Below are 15954 nucleotides of genomic sequence, written 5' to 3' on the forward strand. Positions count from 1 at the left end.
GGGGACTGTCACATTTGTGGTGGCCTACAATTGTACCACATATAAGATTCCTATATTGCACTTAATGTTAAGCATTAGGAAAAAGTGTTAGCATAATTTGTACATTGAATGTTTCTTAACTAGCCTGTGGTTTTTATAATACTATATCGTGTTAAGCTTGGTCTTAATCTATAGCACTTAAATGGGTGGCACAGAGTACGTAGGACGTTGCTCTGAAAATCTTTTCCCCCTCAGATCCACTCTGCAATCTTTTTAAACCTGCTTTACCTGAAATTGTTAGAGAGCAGTGATTTCCCCCCTTCCCCTCCACACTCCCAAATCTAAAATGTCTAACTATTGGGAGAGAGTTTTGCAGAGGTTTCATCCAGGGTTGCAAATTTCTTTCCAAAATAGGGCAGGTAATTTACAACCTGGCAGAATCTGAACAACGAAAATGTGATTCTGCCTGGCTGGAATGCAGACTGTAACTACATATCTAAGTGTTGTATAAATGCACGTTTAATTTGGTTCACAGTATACTTACGGCATTAGCTTCCAATTTACAGGAGGCACAAATAGCTGACGTGAAGAATGTGGACATACTTGGCGGAGTTGCGAAAGTTCAAATTAAAATGCATTTAGTGAAGTATTTTTTTTCAGTTTATCGTTAACCTACAAGTACTTCATATTGTTGCGCTTAAAAGTGGAAAATGTGCTCTATTACTCATCGCTAATAATACTGAAATTTAAAAGCCTTGGCATATAACAAAGGACTGGTGTAAAAATAGTAAATGTGCTAATTGCACAGTTGGCAGGTGATTTCTTATGACCCTATATTTCCTATGAAAGTACTAAATGTTGCCAGGTGCAGTCTTCCCTCTGAAGCCTTTTATATCTTATTACCTTAGACCAAAGAGAGTTCTAGTGCTGCTTGTCTCAATGTGTACCCAGATTGTTGAGTGAAGGGCTAAACTCTGATCAATATGCTGTTTTTATTTTGTTTGAATTTCAGTGGATTTCAGTGTTGTTGACAGTCATGTTTTTCAGTCTGAATACTGTTAATGCATGAAAAAATTGGCAGAGATTCAGGGGTCTGAAGCTTGTCTGCATTGTTATAACTGGCTGGGGTGCCAGTCAAGTGAGCTGCTTTGTCCTGGACGGTGATGAGGGTTGTTTGAGCAGCACTGGGGACTGCAGGCGTGAAGAGGAAAGTGGAGACTATTCCATCACACCCCTGACTTGTGCCTTGTAGATAGTGGACAGGCTTTTGGGAGTCAGGATGTGAGTTATTCGCTGTAAAATTCCAGTTGCTGAGCTGCTCCCATAGCCACATCGTTTATATGGCTGGTCCAATTCAGTTTCTGATCAATGTTAATTCAGTAAGAAGTCTCACAACACCAGGTTAAAGTCCAACAGGTTTATTTGGGAGCAAAAGCCACTAGCTTTTGGAGCGCTCGCTGCTCCTTCATCAGGTGAGCGGAAGTTCTGTTCACAAACTCAATTTACAAAATAATGGTTGGAATGCGAGTCTTTACAGGTAATCAAGTCTCAAAGGTACAGACAATGTGAGTGGGGAGAGCGTTAAGCGCAGGTTAAAGAGATGTGTATTGTCTCCAGACAGGACAGTTAGTGAGATTTTGCAAGTCCAGGCAAGTCGTGGGGGTTACAGACATGAACCCAAGAGCAGCGAGCACTCCGAAAGCTAGTGGCTTTTGCTACCAAATAAACTTGTTGGACTTTAACCTGGTGTTGTGAGACTTCTTACTGTGTTTACCCCAGTCCAACGCCGGCATCTCCACATCAATGTTAATTCCCCAGGATGTTGAAAGAAGGCGATTCAGCATTGGTAATGCCATTGATTGGAGAGATGGTAGCTTTGTTCTTGTTGGAGATGGTCATTGCCTGGCACCTATGTGGCCTGAATGTTACTTGCCACCTATTGGCCCAAGTCTGAATGTTGTCCAGGTCTTGCTGCATATAAACATGGACTGCATCAGTATCTGAGGAGTCACAAATGGTGCTGAACATGTGCAAGTATCCACACTTATGATCTTATGATGGAGGGAATTTCATTAATGAAATAACTGAAGATAGTTGGACCTAGTATACTATCCTGAGGACTCCTGCAGTGATGTCCCGGAACTGAGATGATTGCTCTACAACAATTACAGCCAACCTCCTTTGTGTTCAGTATGACTCCAATAAGTGGAGGGCTATTCCCCTGATTCCAGTTCTCTTCAGTTTTGCTGGTGCTCCTTGATACCACACTCGGTGAAATGCTGCCTTGATGTTAAGGGCTGCCACTGTCGCCTCACCTCCGGAGTTCAGCTCTTTGTCCATGTTTGGACCAAGGCTGTAAAGATACCAAGTGTTCTGAGTGGCCTTGGTGAATCTTAAACTGAGCAGGTTATTGCAGAGTTAGTGCCACTGGATAGCACTATTGGCGGCCCCTTCCATTACTGCTGATGATCAAGGTTAGATTAATGGAATGGTAATTGGCCAGGTTGGATTTCTCCTGCTTTTTATGATCAGGACACACTTATGAAATTTTCCACATTGTTAGGTAGATGTCAGTGTTTTCAGCTGTACTGGAATAGTATGGGGCATGTCTAGTTTTGGGGCACATGTGTTCAGTACCATTGCTGGGATGTTGAGATTTGCCGTATCCATGGTACAAAGAATTGAAACCGAACATTTTATTGGTGGAAGCAGATGCTTCCTTGTTTTGATGTATGGAGAAGATCTTTTAAAGATTTAATTCAGAAACTTGAAAATTGGATTGACCGAGTATAGCTTAAGTGATATCATGGTTTGATATCTTTGGTTCGTCTTGATTCTGTTTTTGAAGTTTCTCCAAAATGCAGTATCATTACAATTATCCCGATCCACATTTTAGTTTGGTTTACAAGTGTTCAATTCCTGTTCACTTCTATAATTTAATTTTTTTGCCAGATATTTCCAAACCCAAGCCCAGGCAATCTGTCAAGCGGAAACGCACAGCGGATAAATCGACGAGCACAAGTGATCCTGTCATTGAGGATGACCATGTCCAGGTAAACATCAGATTTCTAAAGCAACTTACTACTTTCAACGTTGCTATTAATTAGGTGGGAAAAATTAAAATTGAAAAATCATTTTCTGCAAGTGCTTCTAAATATAAAGGCTCAGTTCAATAAATCATTGTCATTGGTATTACTCTTTTTGACTGCAATTACAAGAAGAATTCCCAAGTCTTTATTTTTTGTTGTTGCTTTTTTTCCTCTTTATACCATCTTTACAGTTCATCTGCGTGCATTGTCTGCTAGCTGGGTTTCTACAGGTGTCCCCTAGCAATAACGCAATGTGTGCGCCTTAAAATGAGTTTCCGCCGGCTACATAATTGCATAAGACATGGCAATGCTCATCACTTCCTCCTTCAACAGGAGGTACTGGATGATGAATTTTTCTTCCTTTTCTCTCCCTAAGCTCAGGACAATGGAGACAATTTTAGCATCCGTGCCATCGCTTTAGAGGAAATTGGCTGTTGAGGAATCTTACAAGATTGGCTGGTTCAGCTTCTCAAGCTGTTTGGCAAGCTATATATTATCCAACTGACACGTTTTGTATTTTACAGCATGCAAGGACTGCAGAGCCCACAGTAATTGCTTTAGAAAATAGAATGACGTTTTTAATTTTTTTTTAATGTTCAATTATTGCCTCAAATAATTAAGCTGCACTTTGTATTACAGGTTCTTAACCTCAAGTCCAAAAATTTGGTTGGAATTACACTTACAAATTGTGGAATTACAGACTTGGTACTCCGCGATTGTCCCAAAATGATGTTTATTCATGGTAAGTGTTTGAATTATTTTTGACATGTTCATCGTATCAATGCATTGGGAACATTTTATATCTCGTATGCATAAAAGGTATTTTTAACATGGTGAAAAACCTGTTGGGGTATTATTCACCAGCCAGAAATGAGAACGCAACTGAAAATGTGAATGAAAGACATTCAATGAACAAACTTTCGAATAACTGGCAGGCAACTTCAGAATAGTTGACAACATTGTGACTTGGTCAGTAGTAATTCCTACTTAATAGCATTTTGGATTACTCTACTTGGGGTAAGACTTTAATTAATTGAAAGCACCACTCACTTGCACAGACTGCAATACAGGCCCATCGTATTTACAGTACAGAAATAGACCATTCAACACCAGTCTATACGTAACAAACCACCTTCTACATTGCCTTGTTTCATCCTATCAGCATACATTTCTATTTCCTCCTCCCTTGTGTACCTGTTTAAATGTAAAGTCACCATAGTCCCAGATGACCATAGGCTGCTCTCCTCTTTGAGGGGGAGAGCTGACTTTTGGTGATTTAACCTGAGAATCACCACACTTCAGGTGAGGGGCAAGGTTTAAAAGGCAGGGCCTTCATGAATAATCTCAGCTGGTATGGGAATTGAACATGCACTGTTGGCATCGTGTGAATGTGAAGACTGTTTGCAACCTCTGACCCCGAGCTGAGTTTCTCATCCCCATCTTGTCCATCACAAATTGTCTATTTCCATCTATGTAACATCACCTGCCTTCCCCCTTCTCTCCCATTTCTTCATCATTCCTCCCCCACCATCCTCTGCTGCTGAAATGTTCATCTATGCTTAAGTCATTTCCAAATTCAACTATCTGATAAGACAACCTCCCAACTTTCTCCTACTGCAGTTCTCAGTGCATTCAAATCTTTACTGCACATATCCCATTCCATGTCCTTCCCAATCTGCATTGGTTCCCAGATCCCCTAATGTGCACTTAAAAATTCTCATCACCATGTTTCAAATGGGTACAATAGCATAATAGCTTTATTATTATGTTATTCAGGTGTCTGGGAAAATCTGGAGTTGTGTTCAAATCCCACTGTGGCAATGGGTGAATTTAAATTCAATTAATTAATTTTTTTAAAAAAAATTTGGTGTAAAAAAAAATCAAAAAACACTACCTTAAACATCATTCCCTCCAGTATTGGCGCACAGTGGCAGCAATGCATACCATCTACAGGATGCACTACAACAACTTGCCTGAGCTTCTATGCCAACACCTCCCAAACTCGGTGACTTCTGCTACCAAGAAGGACCAGAGGCAGAATACCACTGTCTGCAAGACACTACAAGTGGTATACCATCCTGACTTGAAAATCTACATCCATTACCTCGCAGGGTTGAAATTCTAGAACTCCCTACCTAACAGCATTGAGATATTATGGATAGGCAATAAATGCTGACCTTACTAGTGAGGCCCACTTACCATGAATTAATAAAATCATAAAATTAATTAATGCTTTTGGCCCTCCTTATTTATTTAACCATCTCCAGTCATGTACCCGCTCCATCCACCAACTCCTGAGTTCTTTGTTCATACACAAAAATTATCAGAATTGTATTTCCACCCCACTACTATTGGTTGTGCCTTCAGTCATGTCCCCACACTCATGGATTACTTTGCTAACTTCCTTTGCTTTTCCAGCTCCCTTCTTCCTTTAAGGTTGTCCTTAAGCCCTCCTCTTTCTCAATAGGCCTCAGTGATTTGTCTTGTGCTGTTAAATGCAATTTAATAAAGATTGAAGTTGATAAAAATAAAAGCTTCAAAAATTACTGTTGCTGCAGTTGGATTTGTGAAGAAAGTGTGAAATTGGATTTTTGGAGAAATTACACTTTATATTTGTATGGTTCCTTTGCAGTATTGTTAAATTAATAGTGCCGCATTGCAAGTAAGTTCTATGAACTTAAAAAATGTAATGTATACTGAATTAAGCTGTGCTTTTGAGCTCACTTTCGTATCATCTGGTCTGCATATTTAATTTCATTCTTTTCCATCAATCCTTTAGACAGCAGATGTGATTGAATAAATAAATGTTGGTGTTTATTTACTTTTAAGCTACTCGATGCAGGGTACTAAAGCATCTAAAGGTGAACAATGCACCAATTGTAAACCGATTTGACTACGTACAGTGTCGGAAACTCAATATTGAACAAGTCCTTGACCAGATTTTACAAATGCCCGCTGAAAGGAACCGTATCATTTATCTCCGACCAATGCAACAGGTGAATGAATGTAGCTATTTTAAATGTCATTAACTTTCATTGTAAGGTCCATAAAATGTTATCGTTAATTTTAATGATGTTTCAATAGTTAATTTTATATATGGAATTAATTTGTGTATGTCCCGTTTTTACGGTAATGTATTGCAGATTTTTATTTAGGAATAAAATGTGTTTGATTCTCATTGGGGTGATATGCTCTGTTTGCCAAACCATTGCTTTTCTGGTAATGTTACAACGCAATTTATTTTATGAAATGAGAATTCTCCCATTCGGCGATATTTTAAACCAGTGTACATGTACATATGTGTTTCACAACCGGTCTAGCACAATGCATCCTCTTTATTAGCATTGATGAAGTCTGGAAACTGAAAATAATTTCCTGTCTTGCTTTATTTGCCCCACTTTCAACTGAGGAATGTTGTCATTGAAGCTACAGCATTGAACCAAGCTGAAGCTCCTGTGCCTGTGCCATCCCTTTGGATGAGCTGTTCAGTTAGTTTCAACCCCAGCTCTTTCCTAATTTTTTCCTCATTTTCAATGCTATAGTTATTATATTTATATAAATACTTGTGTTTATTTATTAAAAAAAACAACTGCCAATAAATCCTGGTGACTCACCATTGCCCAGAAACCTAATTGGTCAGTCATATAAATACTGGAGCTGTATATTAAGAGGATGGTATTTTGTGGTGAGTGACTTGCCAGATTTCCGGTTACTCTCTAAACACAAGTCAAGAATATGATGAAATGAGTGAAGCTCCAATAACATCTTGAAGTTTGATATCAGGACTAAACAGCCTACTGGATTGGCACTCCATCCATCTTAAATATTCCATCAGTGGTACATCGTGGCTGCAGCAATACCATCTATAAGATGCAATGCAGCAACTCTTCAAGAGCTAGAATTTTATGCTCCCCCACCAGTTGGTTTTTAGGCGGTGGAGGAGCATGAAATTGCCGGGACGGAATTCCCTCTGGGTTTCTGCCGCGACTGCACAGAAGCCGCCTTCCAACTGGGGCACCTTCCCCCTTAAGATCCTGTGACCTCTGGATGTCCCTCACCCCATCGCATTGCCTCTCCCACATCCTCTTCCTCTGGGATCCCTTGCATTTGTCCACTGGCTCTGGCATTTAAGTAGGCAGGTTGTGTAGTTACTCTTCTGGCCACTGCAGTGCTGTCGCTGCAAGGACTAGTGAACTGCCGGCCAGTGAGATTGGCAAGAAGCTCTTGTAAGACGGGACTTCCCCCTGAGTGAGGAGCGGAAGTCACGCCTACAGCCAATCAAGCTCATTGGCTAGGGTATAGTCGCAGTTGGTGGGGATGTGTTCCCTGTCAACTCTTCAATTAAGGAGGTGAGCTCCCGCCATCCAAAAAATTCAGGCCAAGGTTTCTTCAGCAGCACTTCCCAAACCTACAATCTGCCATCTAAAAGGATGAGAGCATGGAAACACCACCAAGGTATACCCCTTCAAGTTATAAACTACCCTGACTTGGAAATATATTGTCATTCTTTCATCGTTGCTTTTCTGAAACTCAGACCAACAATTTAGTGCTACCTTCACCATACAGATTGCAACAGTTCAAAAAGATGGCTAACCACCACCATCTTGAGATGGGCAATTAATGCTGGCCGTGCAAATTTTGCTTGCATTCTATGAATGAACAAATTCAGAAAGCAAAATACAAAAGCTGCTGGAAATCGGACGCTATTATATTATTGAAAACTCCCTATAGGCCAGGCAGCATCCACTTGACAGTGCTAAATTTTTCCAGCAATTTTTATTTTTGGAGCTTGGTGGACTGAAGATACTTCAGCTAGTAAATTCAATATTTTCATTGTTTTATTACCCTACAAAAATGTAATTGTCAAAATTAATGTTTTAAAAAATGGTTTTCCCCTTTCTCTTCACAGGCTTCAACTGCAGGTATCAGCAGTTGAAGCCTGTGTCAGTGTCCTTTTTAATAGGAGTTGCCCAAGAAATCCTCAGATAATAAACTTACTGAAAAATACAATGTGAAGAAAAACTTTCCTTAAATTGAATGTATCCATTTCATAAGAGAGCGTAAATTTGTGGATTTCCTTTGAACAATTGACAATTGTTGCAGACATACAATTGAAATTACTTTTTATTTCATTGCAGATTGATACTTTAAAATTGGAAAGGAAGATATTCAGTGGACCATACCCCTACCATATCTGTATTATTCATGAGTTTAGCAACCCACCAAATGTGAGAAACAAGGTTCGCATTCGTAGTTGGATGGACACAATAGCAAATATTAATCAGTAAGTATGTTCTATTATACAAAGTTGAAATTATTTCCGTTATTTCAAATAATTTACAATTATAAATAGCGTCCTTATTATTTGTATATTGCTTGAGTTGAGTGAACCGGGAACCGTGTGGGCTTCTTCAAACAGAAATTTGGTGAGTGGAGGAGAAACTTTGGGTCGGCAGTGGGGAAGCAATATATAAATTGTTCATTACATTGAAATTCAATTTTTAGCTTGGGACAATTGTATTCCACTGGCAACTGCGAATACGTCACTGGCCAGATTTGTTTTATTTGTTCATGGGATCTGGGTGACACTGGCTGGGCCAGCATTTATTATCCATTCCCAAATGCCATTGAATTGAGTGGCTTGTTAGGCCATTTGAGAAGGCATTTTCAAGAGTCAACCACATTGCTGTGGGTCTGGAGTCACATATAGGCCTGACCAGGTAAGGATGGCAGATTTCCTTCCCTAAAGGACATTAGTAAATCAGGTGAGTTTTTACAGCAACCACCAATGATTTTATGGTTGTCATTAGACTTTTAATTCCAGATTTTTACTAACTTCAAATTTCACCATCTGCCATGGTGGGATTTTTAAAATTCATTTGTGGGACATGGGCATCACTGGGTGGAAAACATTTATTGCTCATCTCTAGTTGCCCTTGAGAAGGTGGTGGTGAGCTGCCTTTTTGAAACGCTGCAGACCACGTGCTTTGGGTTGACCCACAATGCCAATGAGAGGGAATTCCAGGATTTTGACCCAGCGAAGTGAAGGTCAAACCCAGGCCCCCAGAGCATTAACCTGGGTCTCTGGGTTATTAGTCCAGTAACAGTAGCGTTGTTCCACCACCCCCTCTTCAAGCTTGACCTCACCTTGAAGGCTTACTGATCAATTGAAACTATTTGGGTCCAAAAGAGCATGTCATCTTACTCACTAACTGAGTGAAAATTTAAATACGGAGATTTGGTGAAGTTGGGAATTCAGTGCAGAACATTTAAGAGTTGCTAATTATCCAGCTGAGGAACTAACCTTCCCTCCATCATAACTCAGAAATAGGAATGCTCCCTAATGATTGGTCTGTGTGTAGTTGCACAGTTTTCCATTCTATTCGCTGCTCCTCAGAAACTGAGGTAGTCAGTGTCTATGTGCAACAAAACCTTGATAATACAGTTTGAACTGGTAGATAGAAAGTAACCATTTGTGCCACGCAAATGTCAGGCCATGACCATCTCCAACAAGAGAGAATCTAACCAACTCCTTGACACTCAACAAGACGCCATCACTGGATTCCCACTATCCACACCGTGGGGATTAATGTTGACCCGAAATTTAACTGAATCAGTCTCATAAACACAATGTAAATTATGGAATCAACTAATAAATATGCTGTAGGAGTTACACTGCAAATTGGCTCGAAATGCTTTGGGGACAAATGGAAAGGTGATTGGGGAAGAAAGTATCTGAAGGAGAGGCAGAGACCTGTTGTGAGAGGCTGGAATTCTGCAGCAAAAAGCTTACCTAATTCCCCAAAATCTGTATGCCATCTACAAGGCACAAGTCGGGAGTGTGATAGAATACTCTCCACTTGCCTGGATGGGTGAAGCTTCAACAACATTCAAGCCCCACCCCATCCAGGACAGAGCAGCTTGCTTGATCAGTACCCCAACCACCTCCTTAAATATTCACTCTCTCCGCTGCTTCAACAGTGCTGACAGTGTGCAACATACACAAAATGCACACCAAGCCACCTTCAACAGCACCTCCCAAACCTGTGACTTCTACCACTCAAAGATATAAGCAGCAGATGTACAGGAACACCCTAACATCCCCTGTAGGTGGCATACCAAATCCTGACTTTCCATTCTTTCACTTCCTGTGTCAAAAACATGGAACTCCCTTCCAAACAGCACTGTGGGTGTGACTGAGCGGTGAATCCTAAGTAGGAGTTTTTGGCATGTTGTACCTCTGCCACAAAAGGAGATTTTCAGGGTTCAGTTTGTTTTATGGGCTTTGATGTAGAATGTTAAAGGGCCAATTTGGCGGAAGTCAGCCTCCATCCTTGTAAATTGCATTACTTGGCGAACTATTTGAATTTAAAAGATTAAAAGAAAGAAATGAAGTTCCAAGGGCATTTGTTTTAAGTTATAAGGCACATTGTACGGTGGCACAGTGGTTAGCATGGCTGCCGCACAGTGCCAGGAACCTGGGTTCGATTCCCAGTGTGGGTCATGGTCTGTGCGGCGTCTGCACGTTCTCCCCGTGTCTGTGTGGGTTTCCTCCGTGTGCTCTGGTTTCCCATAGTCTGAAAGACATGTTGGTTAGGTGCATTGGCCATGCTAAATTCTCCTTTAGTGTACTCAAACAGGCGCCGGAGTGTGGCGACTAGGAGATTTCCACAGTAACTTCATTGCAGTGCTAATGTAAGCCTACTTGTGACTAATAAATAAACTTTACTTTATTTTTAAAAAATATTGCTGCTAGCTTTTAAGTGAGTGATATGGGGAAATGTGCTTTCATTAAGAGTACATGGATGCAGGTTATACTATAATACATAATAAAGAAATAACGGACTTACTGGGTATCTTGTATCTGTTTTCACGGTAGGGGAAGAGGACAAAATGCCAGTGGTTAAAGGTTACTCGAGTCATAGGGAAGAACTTACTGGAATTAATGCTTTTTAAATGGCAACAGTGGAAAAATATTTCAGATAGATGGATACCCAGGATCTAATGGCTTCCAGCTCAGGGTATTAAAATAGAGGTGGGAATATTGTGAATATGTTGGTCATAATTTTCCAAGGCTTGTAGATTCAAAAATTGCACCTTTTGATTGGAAATTGGCAAATGTCACTTATTTGGGGGATGGAGGGATAAACCAGAAAACTACAGATCTGTTTTGCATCCATTGCGAGGAAGTTATTGGAATAGAGTCATAAAGGTTTACATCATGGAAACAGACCCTTTGGCCCAACTTGTCCATGCCACCCTTTTTTTTAAACCCATAAGCTATTCCCAATTGCCCACATTTGGCCCATATTCCTCTATACCCATCTTACCCATGTAACTATCTAAATGCTTTTTAAAAGACAAAATTGTACCTGCCTCTACTACTACCTCTGGCAGCTTGTTCCAGACACTCACCACCCTCTGTGTGAAAAAATTGCCCCTCTGGACACTTTTGTGTATCTCCCCTCAAACCTATGTCCTCTAGTTTTAGACTCCCCTACCTTTGGGAAAAGATATTGACTATCTAGCTGATCTGTGCCCCTCATTTTATAGACCTCTATAAGATCACCCCTCAGCCTCCTACACTCCAGAGAAAAAAGTCCCAGTCTACCCAGCCTCTCCTTATAACTCAATCCACCAAGTCCCAGCAGCATCCTAGTAAATATTTTCTGCACTCTTTCTAGTTTAATAATATCCTTTCTATAATAGGGTATCCAATCTCCAATCCATAATTGGAGAATAAATCAACAGCACTTGGACAAGTAAGTAAGTTTAAGCTGATCAAAGACTCATGGATTCGCGATAGGTACAACATTCTAAGTAATCTAGCTGTTTATTTTTTGGAGAGGTCACTAATGTTACGGAAATAGATACTCTCTATATGGATCTTCAAAAGGCATTTTTCTCAAGACTTGAGAGAGAGAAATGGAACTCATGGAATTGTAAGTTGATTCAATTAGCTGGTGAGATGTGGAAAATGGCATTTCCCAGGGATTCATGCTGGGGCTTCAGCTTGTCACCATGTATATTAATGACTGGAAAGAAAAACTAGAAAGTTAAATGTACAAATGTGCACATGACACAAATTATTGAAGCACAGTACATTGCCCAGATGGGAGCAGGATTTGTAAATGGGTGTGGCCAGACTAAATGAGTGGCAAAAGAAATTATGAAGTTAAATGTGGGAATGTGTGAAATCATAGGATCTGGAGCACAGAAGCAACCTTCTGCTCCAAGCAGCTAGTTCCAACTGGCAAATCATCCACTTTGGATCTAGAAAAGGCAAATGAGAGTATTTCTTAATGAAACACGGGGAATTGTGGATGAGCCAAAAGGATTTGGCCGTCTGCGTGCAGCTACCACTTAAGTTGTATCTGGATTGGAGTACAAAACCAAGGAAATTATGCATCAGTTCTTACAGAGCTTTAGCCAGATTTTTATTTTTATTTATTATTGTCACAAGTAGGCTTACATTAACACTGCAATGAAGTTACTGTGAAAATCCCCTAGTCGCCACACTCCAACACCTGTTCGAGTACACTGAGGGAGAATTTAACATGATCAGTGCACCTAACCAAGAAGTCTTTATGACTGTGGGAAGAAACCGGAGCACCCGGAGTAAACCCACACAGATACATGGAGAATGTGCAGACTCCGCACAGACAATGACCCAAGTTGTGAATTGAACCTGGGTCCCTGGAGCTGTGAGGCAGCAGTGCTAACCACTTTGCCACTGTACTGCCCTAGACGCTGTCCGGAGTATCATGTTCGATTTATTGGCTTTAGAAGTGTTGTGCGGATTCACCAGACTGATATTGTGGCTTAAAAAGTTAAAATTATTAGGGCGGGCTGAATGAACTTGGCATGTAGTCCTTTGGGCTTAAGCAGTTGATGGATGATTTAATTAATCCTATTAAAATAATAAAGAAATTCAGTAGTATCAATACAGAAAAGCTATTTATCTGGGCAAATCCAAACATGGTGGTGCAATCTTAAAATTAGAGTTGGGTCATTTGGGAGTGCAATCAGACCATTTACTGAAGTGCAGTGGGAATTTTGAACTTATAGAATGCTGTGGATTTTGGGTCAATTGAATTCTTCAGAACCGGTAAGTGATATTGAGGTACAGATCAACCATGGTCAGATTGAATGATGGGACTGGTTCCATGAGTGAAATCTCCTACTCGTATTTCTATGTTGTGGAAGCTTCATTGGTTTCTTGAACTATGATTTGGAATTTGTTGGGGTAAATTATACTTGGATATTGTTACTGAAAGGCTGTTGATCTTAAACAATTTTTGTATCTTTTTTCAGAGAATTGATCAAGTATGAGTTCTTCCCAGAAGCCACTCGGACTGAAGAAGATGTAAAGAAGTGTCTGAAGTATCCATGGGGGAGGGACATTTATACTTTAGAAGGTAGGTGCAAGTATTGAAGTTTGGTGATCATCAAGCTGGAGTTCTCAAAATTTGAGGTCATGAGCACCAAATCATATTTTGAAAAATAGCAAATATACACTAAAGCCAGTTATCTAAATTTTTATTTAACCATTCTGAACTTTGATCAATAGAATGACAGTGATAGGCAGGCTATTATTATCAATGGAAAACAAGCATCCAGTGCAATGATGTTTGCCCAGCTCTCATCTCAGCAGGATTATCATGATTTGGTTTTGTTCTGATGATCTCCAATTTGCCAATGATTGCTATAGACTCCCTCACCAGCTGTTTATTGCTGTTTCTCGTATCTTAATACTTTTCTAATTTATTTATTATTCACAAGTAAAACTTACATTAACACTGCAATTAAGCTACTGCGGAATTCCCCTAATCGCCACACTCCGGCACCTCGTTAGGTCCATGATCCATTGTTTGGGTCATGGACCTAACCAGCATGTCTTTCAGACTGAGGGAGGAAACCGGAGCACCCGGAGGAAACCCGGGGAGAACATGCAAACTCCACACAGACAGTGACCCAAGCCGGGAATCGAACCCAGGTCCCTGGAGCTGTGAGGCAGCAGTGCTAACCGCTGTGCCATCGTGCCGCCCATAAAAATAGACACCGCCACCACGCTGTCACGGAACTTGGCAGTTCTCTGTCAGGGAGTTGAACCCTGGTCACCCGCTTGACAGGCAGGAATACTAACCTCTATACTAACGAGGAAGCTCTAATGTACCATGCAGTGTTTCGAAAAACGTAACTCCAAAGATCATATTTCCTGCTCAAATACCTCAGATCTCCTGCTGATGGAGAGCCCAGTTTCATGCAGTGCAGAATTTGAGAAAGGTATTATTTGTATTGTGGGCATGCTGGGTGAGAGGAAAATCAACATTTTGTAAAGGATTCACACACACACACCTTTCCGGAAGTAGCTGCCTGTTTTGTACAAAGTTTGCTTTTTTTTTTAAATGTCCTGCGTATCATTCTGTTGGCAGTAGAGAATAAAGGAGACCTCATAAATTGTCTCAACATTTACAGAAGGCCCTTAATAAATAATGAAAATTATTAAGAATGTATTTTGATGTCCCATCTCTGATGATTAACATAGGAGATACTACTGGGAAAATTGGACGGATGTTCATTCTTTTAAACCATGGAGTAGTCCCAAGGCATTCTTTACGTTAGTAAATTCTTTAGGAAAAGTTGTTTGTTTCTTTATTATGGTTTGGTGATTAGGAAGTCAGCATAGCTTTCATTATAGGCACAGTAATTTATACTCAAAAGAAATCTCTGATATCTGAGTTCAAACCTTTCAGCAATAAAATAATTAATATGCGATAAATATGCTGCTTTACTTTGAGGGTGATGAGAATGCTGAACTTGCTGTCACACAATAGTTGGGGCAAAGGGTGCAGATGTGTTTAAGAAAAAGCTAAATAGGCACACTGATAACTAGCAGCAGACTTAACAGGTATTTTTTCCTCCACTGGCTGCAACCCTCACAATCTGGGGATGCTGAAGCCAATAAGACATCCCTAATGTCATTTCCTTTGTGATCAGGTAATTCAGAATGGCTATATTGATGGTGGAGCCTGGCTAATTTTTTTTTTCATCAATTGGCTAATCACAGCTGGGTGCTATGTACTCAACAGCTTTGAGAATCAACTTGGGGTCTTCTAGTTTGTCTGGGATAGCATAAGGGTTTCCAGCTCCTAAACCATTAAGGTGCACCATATTATTTTCAAAATGTGTGTGTATATAATATGTATTGAGATTATGTAATCATTCCACATGTAGCTTGAGGTTTAATATTTTCAATTTTTTTTTTTACATCTTGTACTTGAGGAAAAAATGCCATTTTCTCAAATGTTAGATGTTCTACTCATAATTTTGTTTTGACAGGAACAGTAGATGGAGCTCCCTATTTCATGATCACTGACTTCCCATGGCTTCGTTCACTACGCACTGCAGAACCGAACAGCTATGCAAGATATGACTTTGAAGATGATGAGAGAAGTAAGTATTCTCTCTGTAATCTGATTATGTTTTTATAGTTAATTTTTAGGTTCTTAAGCCATTGTTTTTGAAGCAGAGTTCACTCTCCTTGAGGTTTAATGGAATTACTTTTGGTTTCTTCATTATGAAGCAACACATTTCTTTTCTATCTAATATTTCTTCTTTATCCCTCATTTGCTGGTTCAATGTAACCCATCATATTGATACATTGATGTTCAACAGCAGAATTTAACAGGTATCTTTTCCTCCACTGGCCGCAACCCCCACGCACCCAGGGGATGCTGAAGCCAATAGGACATCCTTAAGGCATTTTTTTTTGTGATTTTAGAACAGAACTGGCCTTTGACTTTATCTTGTCTGTACAAGCAGAAATCAAGAAGATAGGTAGCCTGTTGAAGTTCACCTATTTAATATTTGAGCTCTCTGCCTA

At 40.1% G+C, this 15954-nt stretch overlaps 1 protein-coding gene across 7 annotated transcripts in view; it reads left to right on the plus strand.

Annotated features, from left to right (window-relative positions):
• fbxo38 (F-box protein 38) overlaps positions 1-15954 on the plus strand; it is a 56333-nt gene that overhangs the window by 38722 nt on the left and 1657 nt on the right. For 6 of the 7 annotated variants that reach the window (XM_078231074.1, XM_078231068.1, XM_078231075.1 and 3 more), the window contains 6 exons: positions 2932-3032; positions 3708-3810; positions 5898-6064; positions 8207-8352; positions 13383-13486; positions 15411-15524. In XM_078231074.1, the coding sequence (XP_078087200.1) occupies positions 2932-3032; positions 3708-3810; positions 5898-6064; positions 8207-8352; positions 13383-13486; positions 15411-15524 (735 nt within the window). The remainder of the gene's footprint in view (positions 1-2931; positions 3033-3707; positions 3811-5897; positions 6065-8206; positions 8353-13382; positions 13487-15410; positions 15525-15954) is intronic. The other variant, XM_078231069.1, reaches the window with a different exon arrangement.

Source organism: Mustelus asterias, chromosome 16 (assembly GCF_964213995.1).
Source record: "Mustelus asterias chromosome 16, sMusAst1.hap1.1, whole genome shotgun sequence".
NCBI lineage: Eukaryota > Metazoa > Chordata > Chondrichthyes > Carcharhiniformes > Triakidae > Mustelus > Mustelus asterias.